The sequence below is a fragment of the Prinia subflava genome, chromosome 13 (assembly GCF_021018805.1).
Source record: "Prinia subflava isolate CZ2003 ecotype Zambia chromosome 13, Cam_Psub_1.2, whole genome shotgun sequence".
NCBI classification, from domain to species: Eukaryota; Metazoa; Chordata; class Aves; order Passeriformes; family Cisticolidae; genus Prinia; species Prinia subflava.
Window position 1 is genome coordinate 21319563 of NC_086259.1, and position 15061 is coordinate 21334623.

The 15061-nt window shown below is 47.4% G+C and overlaps 1 protein-coding gene across 1 annotated transcript; it reads left to right on the forward strand.

The window, feature by feature from the left end:
* The first annotated feature begins 5251 nt into the window (after window positions 1-5251).
* On the forward strand, window positions 5252-14940 carry TAT (tyrosine aminotransferase). Its single transcript, XM_063410447.1, has 12 exons — window positions 5252-5387; window positions 6929-7171; window positions 7349-7453; window positions 8285-8352; window positions 8733-8891; window positions 9072-9210; window positions 9733-9785; window positions 10156-10308; window positions 11212-11340; window positions 11779-11862; window positions 13423-13521; window positions 14263-14940. The coding sequence occupies exons 2-12, from the start codon at window positions 6937-6939 to the stop codon at window positions 14404-14406; spliced, it is 1368 nt and encodes a 455-aa protein (XP_063266517.1). The 5' UTR covers window positions 5252-5387; window positions 6929-6936; the 3' UTR covers window positions 14407-14940.
* Window positions 14941-15061: the final 121 nt, after the last annotated feature.

The following is a 15061-nucleotide window of genomic DNA, read 5'->3' on the forward strand; positions in this document are numbered from 1 at the left end:
GTCTTTCAAACTAAGACACATGCTTTGTGTCACTTCACTCCTGCTTAAAGTGCCATAGCTGAACTTGGTCAGCATCATCTTCTGAGTTCCTGTTCTCACTACAACAAATACCAGTCAGTGGAACAAAACAATAGGAAGCCAAGGATACCAATATTAATCTTCACCACTATTTTGGGTTCTCTTTGTAATTATTTATTATTACTGTTTTTGGCTTCTTTGTTTCTGGTTGCTTCTGATATCATTGCTGCACTGAGGGAGGGAAGGGCCTGGTTTGGCTTGCCATGGACCAAGAGCTCTGACCTGGTTCAGTGCCCTCCCTGGGAACTTGGAGGGCAAAGTGGTAGGAGCAAGTCATGAACTGCCTCATATGTCTCCAGTTTGAGGCAGCTGGGAACTGCAGCACAATCACTGCTGAACACCACAACCAGATTTATTGACTGTCCCACATAAATAAATAATCACAGGGACAATGAGTGCAGCATGATGACGATAGACCAGTACTGTAGAAAAGAACTGGAGGTTATTGTGAATGACAAACTGAACTCAAGTCCACAATGTCATCCTCTTGCGAAAAAACTAACATTTCTGGGGCGTATGAACAGGAATGTCACATGTAGGACATGTGAAGAAATTCTTCTGCCCCCACTTCAGCACTGGCTTGCCCTCAGTTCTTGCACACTATGTTTCCAAAGGTGAGTGGATCACCTGGAGGGGATTCAGAAGAAAGCAAAAGAAATCTCTAGAAATACAGCCTATGAGAAAAAGATTGATCACAGACATTTCATTTGAAAAAACAAGCATCTATTAATAGTTTGTGAGCTTGTTAATAGAGAGGTGTCTAAACAACTTGCAAACTTTAAAAAATCTTCTGTAAAGAGCAGGAAAATATTTTGTTCAGTCTATTTACTGTTGGCATGGTCAGGAAACAGAGCTTAGCTTGAAGCAAAAGGGGTGTCTTTTAGGCACCCTCAATGTTTCTCCACCCTTTTTTAAGGAGATGGGCAGTTGTTGCAGGAGTAGATTGGTCAGCAGACGGTAGGTTTCCATTGCTGGGACTCAAATTCAGTCATGAGAAGGCTGGCCTGTCTGTGTTCTTGTGAGAAGGAAGTGCTGGTGTTGCCCGTGCCACCCACTTCAAGCTCACAGTGTCATCTCACCCCACAAAGCCACTGTGCCCCTTTCCACCCCACCCCCATTGGCTGGTCACTGTCCCAGTGGCTCCAAGGCCACTGCAGGACAGGTGCCATGACATATCATGCAACAGCTCAGGTCTCTGAAGTCATAAGTCAAACACAGGATATGCACCTACCTGGATAATATTTACCTGGATGTAAACAGACATAAGTCTGGACAAGATGTTTTCTTTCACTGTGCCTGTACTCAGGAACCACTAACACTCACACTTTGTGGAACATTCCTCTCAGCATTTGTAACAGGAGCTGCAAGTCTTTCACCGTGGCTGTTGGGCCTGTAGTTCACTGGTGCTTCCAATTCCACATAAACCTGGAGTGCACTCTGTATCTCTCAACACAGAGTGTTGGCTGGCTATGGACTCAGTGCCCAGGCTGAGCAAGCAAAGGCTCCTGTACTTGCTAGACTGTCCCCTCCCAGCTCCACAGTGGTCGGTGGCTGGGGAGCGCAGTCCGCTGTGCCCAGCACAGCTGCTATCCGTTTGCTGCAGTGCATTTTCAGGTGCTGGTGTTGTGGGAGGCACACAAGATGCCATAGTCATGAAAGCATTTGGTTTTTACATTCCCTGGTTTTCTTGATGGAGGGAAATGCAAACAGTAGGAGATGGTGCTCATTAAAGGTACGTTAATGCAGCTGTTTTCATTCTGCCCAGGGCTTGCAGAGGAGAGTTCTACCAGGAGCATAGGCAGGGTCACCGTCCCTTGCTGTAGTGCCCTCCATTTGTGCACTGTGGGAGCCGCCTTGTTCGTTTCCAAAAGAAATGCAGAGACTAGACAGCCCCTGGATGCCAGTGCTCCACTTTCCAAAGCCCAGCTCACACAGGTGGCAAAAGCATCTAGCAAACCACTTGCAGTACACAGGATGCTTTTCTAGAGCAGGCACCTCTGTCAACACTGTGCAATTTCAGTGTATTTCAGTTTTTTATTTCTGAGATCAAATCAAAATTGATCATGAGTATGGGCAGATAGATAAACTGTAGCTAATGAATATTTTTTAATTATCCCGTTACTGGCGTTGAGCCACTCTGTGGATTGTGCCATCTTTCTGGCTTTTAAATACAGTGTTTGCACAGCTTTGGAGACCGTAGCTGGGCTTTTTTGGAGGTGATTTTTCTGCTCTAATTATGCAAAGAGGTAACAGATGCTATGCTCCATTTCATCAATTAAGATTGCTGGAGGCACAAGCATCACCATCACTTGATCAGAGGCTCATACAGATATATGCAGGTTTGGCACAGCAGCCCTGCCTACACCATCAGACAGCTTTAACTTTGAATATATGCATTCTCAGAGTGCCCGTGTGACCTGACCTGTCAGGGACAAGGTTTGTGCCTTGTGTTTCAGAAAATCTGTTGCAGTGTGATAATGATGCTGTCAGAATCAATAAACAGACACAACATCCATGAGAGACATGGAGGTTTTACTGCTGTTTGCTCATCCGAGACCTTAACAATAAATTGATTTAAAAAAAAAAGGATAAAGGAAAAATCATATAGTTGTTTATTAAAAGCTGATTCAAGTGGGAATACAGAGATTAGGATACACATAAAACCTGAACTGGCTGATGCTGTACCAGTGTCTGAAAGGAGCAGACATAAATTGCTGGAAATAAAAGCAAAATATAAGGAGGTAACACGTGAAGTGATTTGAATCCTAGTGGATTTTTATACAGAGTATTAGTTTGGTATCTGGCCCTGCAGCACTGCACCCTGAATTGGCAAAACTATCCTTCTGTACTACTTACCTGCAGCCTGACAGAGACAGATTTGTCAGTGCAGCAATGCTTGAGCCTGTGCTCCCCTCAAGCAGCTGTTTCTCTGTTCTGCTTGTGACTGCAGCTCCTGGAAGCTGAACTGCTTGTTCTCACTGGCTTCACCTCTGCTTACAGAAACGGGACACCAGGAGCCCTGGTATCAGAGAAAGGCAGTACCATAAAAAATGAAGTTATCACTAGTGTCTCCTTCCAATGGGAAGAGATAAATATCAGTTGCTTGAGCTACATAAGAAAGAGGGAGCTGAAGAGGTATGCACAAGATACCTGTGGGGTTGACCTGCTGGGACAGAGGAGCAAACTACAGAGGTGGGGTCAGTGGGGTGGGGAGCATAGGGCCTGACAGTCCAGAGAGACAACAGCCTTGCTGGCAGAAATGCATCCTGCAGGGTATGCAGGTATGCAGCCTCTTACACCACACCATAGAAGGGTGGCTTGGCTATATTTCTAGAAAACAAAGTGCTGAGTTGTGTGTTCATGCTTTGGTCCTGGGAGGCCCTGTGCACAACAAGCTGTGGGAGAACAGGGGCTGCATACTCCATGTGAAAGCATCTGGAGGAGGACTGGAGTCATGCAGTGAGAGGAGAAGGGCATTGTAATAGCAGAAGAAACCCACTGATGCCGTTGTACAATTCTGTCCTCAGCCTTCTGTAACTGAGCCTCCTATGGCTCCAGGGCCAAATTCCACCCCTCTCTTGGCAACAGGCTTCCCCTGTGGCCTCCCCTGAACCCCACTGCTGTGTTCAGTATGACGGGTAGAGCACCAGTTGCGTCACTCTGGGGGTTGTTGCTAGGCAGGACATAGTGCATCGTCCTTGAGGCCTCCAAATGCCATGTCTAACCCTGCCAGGGCTGCAGCATGGCAAGAGATGGGGCCAGTTGGGGGAAGTGAGAAAATAACTTGTAGATGCTTGGAGAGGGCCTGCATAAACTTCAAAGGTTACTCATGTCAGGTTTCAGTTGAAAGAAGAGAGAAACTGTGCAGCCCTCAGCAGAAAACAGTCCAAACAGCTTCAGTACAAGATGTTTCTCTGTAAAAGGGTTTTGAAAGGGGCTATTCCTTGTCTAAGGCCTTGGGTCTGGTTGTAATGAGAAGTCTGCCCTCTAGTCTGGGGCAAAGGATCCTGGTTAGACCTGCTGTCTGCACTCCACTGCCTTCCAACCTACCTCTGGTCCTGAATCCTTGGCCCTGACTGTGGCCTCAGGAGTGCCCATTATAGTACTGGGGTCAACAGCAGGTCATGGCTCCCCAGCAGTGTCTGCCTAGCCACAGCACTTAGGAAAAGGGTCACTTGCTGCATCTGGGGAGATGCAGCCTTACTGATAGTTGTGTAGTAAGCATGGCTTGAAATGCAAGGTCCTTTCTCCTCCAGCTTAGGTGCAGGTATAAACAGGTAAAATTCACAGTGACCACTGGCCTCTGCAGTGAAGGCATCAGCAGTCTGTTGGCTTGAAGATTGGCAAGTCCCTCTTGTCCCTGAGCAAGTCTTCAGTCTCTGGCCATTTGCTGCCATAAGGAAATAAGGGAAGGCTTGGAGCAGCCCTTGGAAGGCAGGAAGAGTGCAGATGTCTCTCATTTATCCTAGCCATGTGGGAATTAAGAGGCAGGAAGCCATAGGTTCACATCATTTAGCAAAATAGGGTGTTTGGGGAATGGTATCGTCTATGGTTTGTAGTACCATCAAAGAGGGAAGAATTGCATCAAAGAGGAAAAAATTTCTGCCTGCTGCCAGAATTATGAATTTGCTTGGGTCTTGCAGCAACCAAAAAAAAAAAAGGGGGGGGGGTGGTGTGTGCAAAAACTCACTACAAACCAATGACAACTTGAGCTTACTTTAATCCTTCAGGTCCTGGTGCCTCCAGGGAAGTGCTTTCCTCCCTTTGGTTTATTGAGGAAGATGCCTCCCAGTTCAAATGAAGCCACAAACTGGTGTTTGTCAGCTGGTGCATTGGGATCCCAGAAACTCTTATGTCAGGACAGACTGATGGCTTCCTCAAGCTTTACAGTCCATCAATCCACTCTCAGTGAATTACAGGGTGCTAGTGTTGGAATACCTGGACTCTGCAGATTTGCCCCCAGCAGTGTTTGCAGACTGAGGAAAGTGGTGGCAAAGGATGGCAGCCCAGGCACTCCACAAAGCCAAGCTGTGTCCTTCGGCTGCCCCTAGAAAGAGTTAATGCACAGCCATGTTCCAGGTGTTTGAAGTGACTACAGTTGCAAAGGGGAGGAGAGGTCATTTTTGGGTGGGGAGAGCAGCCCTCTCTGTGAGCCAATGGCTAAAGGATTCAGTGTCAACGCCCAGTTTTGGGGATTATTTCATGGGCAAGAATTCACAGGACTTTCCTCTCAAGGGGATTTGTTCTGGATGAAAACTAGGGACTGGATCCCCAAGCTTGTTGGTGTTTCCCTGTCTGTGCTGTAGAAGGTAAAGTGCTATGCTCTGGTGCCTTGCTTCTTTCAGGTGGGTAGTGGGAAGTTCTTCCCTGGCTGCCTGCATTGAAGGTATCTATTGTGCCTGTGTCTACAGCTCCCCTTTTCAGAAGAACCATATTGCAGCATGGTGTAAGGGCTTTGCTAAGATAGACTGTATATTTGGGACACAGCCCAGCTGTTGAACTGACATACATAGCTCATTTCTAGGCTCAGTTTTTTGTGCAGCCCTGCTGTATATTTCTTCAGCTGACTTTCTTCTGGTGGAAAGGAAGCCCAGAAGGTTTCAGCAGAAAAGCTGACGTCTTGCTTTGTGACCCTGTTAGATCAGCCTGGGTTGCTGTAAATGGCCTAATAAGGCACTGCTGGTAAAGTAACCACAGCAGCATGGGGCATCTCTAGGTGCAAACTTCACTGACACAGTGAGAAGTTTGTTCAGATGGCAAATCCTGCCTGAACCAGACAACACTACTGCCCTTCTGGCTCAGTCTCTGCAGCAAGGAAGGGGAAGGAAGCTTATTTCTATCTCCAAGTGTGGGGGTATGTAACTACCTTTAGGAAAGGGCCACTGTTCACTGAATTGCTTCTCAGTGGAGCAGAGAAATAGGACAGAATAGAAAGCGTAAGCAGTTTGTGGCAGGATTACAAAGTAGTGTGCCAGCATCAGCAAGAACAGACTTTGTGTCTCAGGAGGTCTGCCTCTTCTGTGCCATATCCCTAAAGTGCAGTTGGAAAGCTCTGAGTCATCAGCAGTTTGTAAGTTAGGCTTTTCCTGTCTGGTCTAGTTGTTCCTCTGCTGTGCCTTGCTTGTTAATCAGTTTCAGGTTGAACTACAGGCCCTTTGCTTGGGGCAGTGCTGCCTCCTGGATTTCCCTCTTGACCGTACCAGTCTTGCTCCATTTCCTAAGCATTGCCTTTTGCTCTAGACTCTCTGGGCTGGGCTGTTCTCTTCTGGCAGAAGCAAGTGTCTAACCTCTATCCTGCCACTGCCCAGTGCATCCTGCTAACACTGAAGAACTACCTTTTTGGCATCTGATATTTGATTTATAGTGCTGTATTTCTGTCTTTAGACTGGAGGAACATTCTGGATATGAACATAGTGGGCCAGCCCTTGTGTTTGGAAGTTGAGGTGTACAGGTTGATAGCAGGGGGGAGACAGTGGTTGACCTGGTCCTTCTGTCAATGGAATATTGAATATGCAGTCAAGCAGTGACTACAACATGCTGCTAATTCTTGGGTGCTGGCTTTAGCGGGGCTTTCTCCTCTTCAGTGCAGGAGATCCATGCCAGGCAATGGTGCAGCTAACACAGAGAAATGCCTTAATCTTTCCAACTGTATTGCTCTCTCACTTATGCATGGGGTTTACTACATCCTGGCACCAAACACAACCCTACTTGCTGCTGCTGCTTTGTCCATAGGCAGTAGGTAGTGTCTACAGCTTTCAGAAGTTTTACTTATGGGCTGTATCCCCAAATGGACAGATTCGTTGTTTGACATGTGTTAACTAAGCCCAGGAAATTCACTTTGCATTGACAGCTCTCAGGATGGACTCATATCTGATCCAAGTGAATGGCCATGGAGATCATGCCCCTATGCTAGATGTTCATCTCAAGAACACTGGGAACATCATATCACCAGGGAAGGTGAAGGGTCGGAAGCCAAGATGGGCTGTCAGGGCTTCTGAAATGTCAAAGAAGACTTTCAATCCTGTTCGAGCCATCGTAGACAGCATGAAGGTGGAACCAAACCCAAAGAAAGCCATGATCTCCTTGTCCTTAGGTGAGCATAGTCCTGTGGCTGAAGCCTCCAGGTATTTGGGTCAACTGTGTGGCTGACAGATTGCAGGGCTCTGAAGCACAAAGTTTGTGCAAGCACCAAGGGATAGGTCAGACAACCACACAACTCTGCCTGTCACAGATCAGCAAGAACTTTACTGTTTTTTCAATCTTTGAAAAGGAGACCCGACAGTCTTTGGAAACCTTCCCACAAATGATGAGGTCACACGGGCTGTGAAGGAGGTTTTGGACTCAGGACAGTACAATGGTTATGCTCCATCTGTTGGTAAGTTGACAAAGCTCATCCTGTGAGAGTTGGATGAAGTCATGTGCCAGCTCCTACCCCACAGCAGGTATATGGAGCCCGCAGACATCTTTCCATTAGCACCTTACTGCTGTCCTCACCAATAGTCACATGAACACACAAGTATGTATATCCTCCAGACACACCTGTGTGCTCTTTCCTGCATGGGCTTTTTAAGGCCCAGAGCTCCTGCAGAAGCTGTTTGCTGCCTCAGCCATTGTGGTAGACAGGGTATCAAGAACTCAGGCGGCCTTGGGACTGTGTGTCCCTACCATGAGTTATAGCCAAGTTCCTTTCTGATCTGCCTTAACCAGGACTCCTCTTGGGCTCCCTGACTTCACTGACACCATGAGCCTTGTTTGCAGTTAGTGCCAAAAGTGTGCACAGAGCATAGATCATGCCTGTATCACAGGACCCTCCATCTGGTGACAGGGAGGGCTGCCCCAGGGCCATCACTAAACAATGAAAGCAATGTCATCACACTTGGCTTCCTTCTGGCTCAGAAAACTCCCTGGCTACCTTCCACTCTGCTCCTGTCAGTTCTGTCCCTGGGACATGCTCTGGGGCCAGAGTTTGCCTCCCTGCCTAAGGTTTGTCCCTGCTCTTGGCCATCCTGGCCCAGCCTTTGGGCTGCATGGTGCTTGGCCTGAGGCAGGACAGTCTCTGCCACCCAGGACACCACCAAATGGGCTTTCCCCAGCTGAGCAGTAGCTGTGAGCCTTGTACTGGCAAAAAAGAAAGAAACAGTACTGGTAACAAGAAGAAAAGAATCTGTAAAAACCTCCCTTCCATGTTTGACTCATCTTTCCTCAGGCTACCAGTCCTGCCGGGAAGCTGTGGCTGCATACTACAACTGCCCAGAGGCACCACTGAAGGCCCAGGTACTGGTGCCCAGCCAAGGCACTCCCACTGCAGTGCAGACAGGGTGCTTCTGCCTGCAGACCATAAGGCATGGGGGCCCTACCCCAGCTCTCCCTCCCTGCCCAGTTACAGGACTAAAAGCTAGCCAAATCACCTTGTCCCAAGGTGGTCTCCTGCTGCTCTCATCCCTTCCCTGAGCCCTTCACCTCCACCCTCCTCAGGAGGAGGTTGTGCTTTCCACCAGCTGAAGTTTCCCTGCTTTCAGTCAGGCTCTGGCACTGTCTTTCTGGCTAAGAAGCTCTGCCTGGCAGAGTTGAGCCTGAATGTTATGTCACTCCTCTGTGTCTGGAGTACTTCAGAGTGGCTGTGCTTTCCACTGACCTCTCTGTGCTCTTTGCAGGATGTCATCTTAACGAGTGGCTGCAGCCAGGCCATAGAGCTTGCCTTGGCAGTGCTGGCCAACCCAGGCCAGAACATCCTAGTACCACGGCCTGGCTTCTCCCTCTACAAGACTCTGGCATTGTCTATGGGGATAGAGGTCAAACTCTATAACCTCTTGGTAAGTGGTGGCAGGCATGGAAGGGGCAGCTCTGACATTTCTCCTCTCAGAAATACCTTGGCCCCTGCCTGGGAAGTGGGTTAAGGTGACATGAGTAACCCTAGGTGCCCTGGCACACCTGACCTTGTGTGGCAAGTCAAGTTCCTCAGCTTTTACTTCCCATTCTTTTCACTTCACTAGCCAGAGAAGGCTTGGGAAATTGATTTGGAGCACTTGGAGTCTTTGGTGGATGAGAAAACAGCTTGCCTCATTGTGAACAACCCATCGAACCCCTGTGGCTCTGTGTTCAGCAAGAGCCACCTCCAGGAGATCCTGGCAGGTGAGCCTGCCTGTGTGTTTCTGGGGCCTGGGGCACGGTTGCAGTCTAGGGTGTGTCCCCATTGCTCATGTCTCAGTCACTGCAGTACCATGGCCCAGGGCTTTGCTTCTGACTGACTCCACCTCAGGAATGAGGGCTTGCTCAGTGTGGAGGTGCTGTCTTATCTAGGCAAGAACATGCAGAGCATGTGTGTTCCTCAAAAGCTCTGTGTCTTGGACTGCTAATTTCTCCCCTCTGGTTCTGTACAGGGAGTGTTCACAGGAGCCCTGTGCTTCCTGAGTCCTGTCCTGACAGGGAGGGCTGTCCCCACCAGTCCCCACCAACTGAAGCAGAACGAGGCTCAGTCAGGGCAGGAATCACCAGTGGTCAGGCTCTCCAAATAAACAGTCTGTATGAGGAAGATAAGGACCCTGTGCCCTGAGACAGAGGTTCCCTTTGAGCTCTGCCAGGCCCTGCAGCAAAGGATAAGCCTGTTCCCATGGAGGATGCAGGTGGCTAGGCTGAATGCCCTCTCTTCCACAGTGGCATCAAGACAGTGTGTGCCCATCCTGGCTGATGAGATCTATGGAGATATGGTGAGTGTCAGTTGCAGTCCTTTGCTCTCCCAATGCTGCCTGTCCTTTTGATGCACCTAATCCTTGGCCATGGTGCCAGGTCTCTAGAGGTGAGGGACAGCTCCACTCTCCTGTGCCTGGGTCCATACCTGGAGCTCCCAGTCCTTTGGTGCACAGTCCTAGGGGAACGTCTCATGTCCAGCTCCCTTCCTTTTCCCAAACAGCTTGCTTTTATTTGTGTGCACTTACTGTCTTCATACTTTGAAGCTGTGAGTTTTCACCATTGATTTCCCATTGCTTCCCTGCAATCCCTTCTTGTTCAGCCTTATGCACATGCCCAGTTCTCACAGTAAGAGGCAGGGACAGTCCTAACACAGTCTCTGGTTCATAGGTATTTGCTGACTGCAAGTATGAGCCCATTGCAACTCTCAGCGCCAATGTGCCAATCTTGTCCTGTGGTGGCTTGGCAAAGCGATGGCTAGTCCCCGGCTGGCGGATGGGCTGGATCCTAATTCATGACAGGAGAGACATCTTTGGTAATGAGGTGAGAACCGCTGAGTTGCTGTGATGGCAACAGATTTGCAGAGTCTTCAGTATGTGGATAACCAGGTCTTTAACTGATACAGGCAGGTACTGCTCTTTTGCTCTCAAGTGGGTGTCACCCAGTTGTGCTTACCAGCTTTTCTGCCCCTTTTTCATGTCTCTTCCTTACTCCATCTGCTCCCAGACATGGCCTTCTACCCACATCTACACTGTAACTCACTCAGTGTCTCTGCTGCTCATTAATATATGCCTTGTCCTTTTTCTGTGCTTCTAACTTCTCAAACAGCTCCAGTGTGCACTGAAAGTATTGCATGGCTTATGCAGCATGTGGAGTCCATGTGTGATGTCTATGTGCTCTTACATGGTTTCTCTTAAAAGTAAGAACAAAGCACCTTGCAGTGCTGCCAGTGCTTTATCTGGCTATTTTTCAGCTGTGTTACAAGGACAACCATCTACTGCAGTGATCTTTCCACCTAGAAGGCTCTCTGCAGAGGAAGAGGGAGAAGAGAGGATCAAATGAGTGAGCAGAAAAGCTAATGTTGATTGTCCTTACCTGGCTTTGAAAGTGTGGATTGTGGGCACAAACCTAAGGGATATGCAAAGTTGTATTTAGAACAGCTCCAGTTTTATTTGTATTATCTATATTCCAGCCTGGTTTGAGTCAGATTGGGAAACTCCAACGGTTGTCTCGGTTGGCATTTCAATCTGCAATGGAGGAACAGAGAATGACATTGTAATTCATGCGCTAAACCTGGCATATAGTCAAACAAATGTTCTTTAGTAGTCTGTATGCTCACTGAAGAGAAGGGTGTAAACAGCTTTAGAAATATAGGAAGTGAGCCTCGGAGCTGTTTCTTTCCTTTAGGGAAGCATCATCTAAGCTGCAAATATGATGTTTTCTCAGATCAGGGATGGCCTTCTAAGACTGAGTCAAAGGATCTTAGGACCCTGTACAATTGTCCAAGGAGCACTGGAGCGTATCTTGCACCGAACACCACCTGAGTTCTACCACAACACCCTAAGCATCCTCAAGGTAAACAGGCTGTTACAGATCAAGAATGTCTGTTCACAGATTATTTTGGAGGGAGTCCTTCTCTCTAGTTCATCATTCTTCCTCTCCTCCCCCCAACCTGGAGGTGCAGTTTTGTGTGTGATTAAGATGACCCAACAAATCAAATTCCAGCAGGAGACAGAGTAATGGGCAGAAATACTGGCTGTGATAAGTTTCAGACAGCCTAGCTCTGCAGCTGAAGCTGCTGACCCAGGAGATGGAGTTTGGTCCTGACTTGCTGAACTCAGCTCAGTAACCCCTGCTGTACTCAAGGCCATGATCTCCCATATTTGTATTTGTGGTCCTTTTATTTGCAGTAGGCAAATCTGTTCATAGACACAGTCCAGAGTTTGGTTTCCAATCACTGAGCTGCTTCCTGGAATTTCTCTTGTTTTGAAATTTCTCCTTTTTGCTTTTCAGTCTAATGCTGACCTTTGTTATGCTGCCTTATCAGCTATCCCTGGCCTTCAGCCCGTCAGGCCTGCTGGAGCCATGTACTTGATGGTAAGTGAGGATTACCAACACTCACACTAGGTCTGGTTGCCAGAGCTAGTCAGTATTTCAGATTGGTACTTAGCACCAGGTCTCTGTTACTCTGTTATTGTTCCTTTTCATATTGCCCTGTGTGGTAAATGCATCCCTTGGTCACTTTAGAAGGCCAGGTTATGCTGTTCACTGCCCACAGAGCAGAGGCCAGTACACTTAACCCATTTGCTCCTGCACAGAACTCCATGACTTGTACTTTGCAAGACAAGGCTGTTTTACCTGGATATGAAGCCAGCTGGTAACCGGAAGCCCTTATAAAAACAAGGCAGATCATACATCCTGTAGGAGATGTAGCCTTCTTCATACTATCATGACTGTCTTCTGCCTGTGGTGTTGCCTCTTCTTCTGCGTTTTCCTATGACTGTTTGCTTTAAAGTTTATAATGTGCTGCAATTTCCTTTTTCATCTCATCAAGCTCAATTGAGACATTTATGTCACTTTAACATATTTTTAATTTTTTTCCTTTTATTTTGTTTCATCTCATAATGTCTCCAGTTTTTCGTTCACTCTTAAAATGTGGACTCAGAACTGGACAATACTGCAGTATTTGTCTCACTCATTTCTATAGAAAAATTATTATTACTTGGCCCTGTTTCCAGTTTTACCCAGAGCTATACAGGTCATTTTGCTTATGCTTTTTATGTTGAGGCACAGCTCTAAGATTCTTTCATACTTACTGTATTTCTGGAGTAGCTTACCATCCCTTTCAAATTAAATCACATGTTTATTTTTGTTTTCTACTACCTCTTTCAGAACTTCTGTATGCAAATTATCTCTCAAATTATCTGTTTAAGAATATTTTCATGAGATGTTTAAAATCTTCTTTGGTTATAAAGGTCAATCTGGATGGGGCCGTGAAGAACCTGATCTAGTGGGTAGCGGCCCTGGCCATAGTGGACGCATTAGAACTAAATGAGCTTTAAGGTCCCTTTCAAAACAAACCATTCTAGGATTCTATAAACAAATGGTCAGAATAGCACTGTCTTTATGTGAAAGATGGGCAGCTGTCTTCTTTCCAAATACAGAAAAGAAATATTTATTGAAAATTTGACCATTTTCATGTCATTTTACCAATTATATTATCCTACAAGGATTAATTTTGTTCAAGATATTCTAGACCTTGCTATATTTCTTTTTATTTTAAATCAAAGCAGGTTTTTTCTTGCATAACAGGATTATTAATGTGTACTGAGTTCTCTACCAAGCTCTGTCTCAATGTCTTATTTATTCTCTTTCACTTCCAATTGGTTGCTGTGTCTTTTCTACCAGGTGGGTTTTTTTTTTTCTGAAGCAGTATTTAACTGAAATGCCATTTTAGGTAATTAATGAAGGGTTTTTCAGAAGCTCAGTTTTCATTTATATATTTCTGTCTTGCATCCCAGGCAGCCCAAATCATCAGCAAAAATTGAGGGCACACAGTTGGACTTGGTTGGGAAGTCGTTGGGTCATGTGTGTAAGCAAGGACACTGTAGATAGTTTTGGTGCCCTTGATTGCCATGTTACATCCCTCTGCTGCAGGTTGAGATTGAGATGGAGCATTTTCCGGAGTTTGAAAATGATGTGGAGTTCACTGAGCGACTCATCTCGGAGCAGTCTGTGTTCTGTTTGCCAGCCACGGTGAGCCTAATACTGAGAGCCCCAAGGGGCTATGAGGTCAAAACATGGTGGTAGAAGGTGTAGGAGTTTGTAGGAATCCCTGAGCTCTGAGAACAGGTTGGGAGTTGTGTATGCAAGTGTTCATGGTCTGTAATACTGTGTAGGAACTGGCTGTCAGCTCCCCGTGATGTGTGTGGCAGTCTCTGGCCCACTAACAGCACTCAGTCAGGTTGCCAGGATCTTCCCAACTCCAGGCTTGCCCAGTATTTCTCAAGCTGGCAGAGCAGTATCCCTGAGCTCCATATACCCCCATACCTCCTTGCTGAAGGTGCTCCCTCAGAGGAGTGCTCCCACCAATGTTCCTTGCCTCAGTCTGTTTCCAGTCCCTCACCCCTGCAGACATAGGGAAGCCTGAGAACATCGGTGCCTTGCATTCACTTCCAACACTGGATATGGACAGGGCCTTAAATATTCTCCAGCCCTCTCCTTTGCTTACTCCTTTCAGCCCATTCCCTGCACAGTCTGGTCTGCACAGTTCACACAAAGTCCTCTGGCCTGTCCCACTCACAGCATCATGTCTACACAGATGCAGACGGGAGATTTGCTTGGAAATGGAAAAAACATTATAAGGGAGCAAGAACCAAGCCCTGCTGTTCTATATTGACCATATTCATGTGCTGATGCAGCTCATGGTGCCAAGGGAGGGCCCAAAAACTGGCAGTATCCCAGCTAATCTGCCAGCTTCATCTTTTCTCATTTCAGTGCTTTGAGTACCCAAACTTCTTCCGTGTAGTGATCACCGTGCCTGAGGAGATGATCCTGGAGGCCTGCAGTCGCATTCAGGAGTTCTGTGAGATGCACTACCAGGGTGCTGAGGGGGCCCAGGATCTGGAGTGTGACAAATAGCTACAGCTGACCCCCTGCCCCTGTCAGGCTAGACCTTGTATGAGGCAGCTGCTGGGCAGGCAAGGCTGCTTCCAGCCTGCCTCACTCTCCCCGCCTGTAAGCAGCCACTGTCCTGCTGCTTCACTTTTTGTGCTCCACAGACTCCTCAGCATTATGGAAAGAAGACAACACCTCTCTCCTTCTCCACTAGAGCTTGCGTATCCTCTTGTTTCCAGTCCCCCATGTCTTTGTAGACTCAGCACCTGTGCCCTGTCTTGGTCTATGCTACCTGTGAACTAGCTGCAGGCAGGGGCAGAAGGTTGTTCCTGGATTGGGCCCTGTGGCAAAGGCCCTGTGGGTCTGTGGCTCCTGTGCTGGCCACACTTCCCCATGGGGACAGGAGAAGGCTGCTGTCTTGGAGGATAAGAGAAAAGTACCCACCTCTCACTTCCCTACGTTATCTTAGGAGGCTAGAGCTCTTTATACTGAGCCCTTTGTGTGATAAAGGGAGTAAGTTATTGTAACTTTTTTATTAATAAAAATTCTGACATGGCAGTCCTGCACTGTCCTACTGTTGCACTAGGTTGGGCTTGGTCACTGTGTGGGTCACCTTTGATCACTCCATGTTATTGCAGTGCACCAGGCATGTCTCTGCCTGCCCAGGGCCATCCTGTGT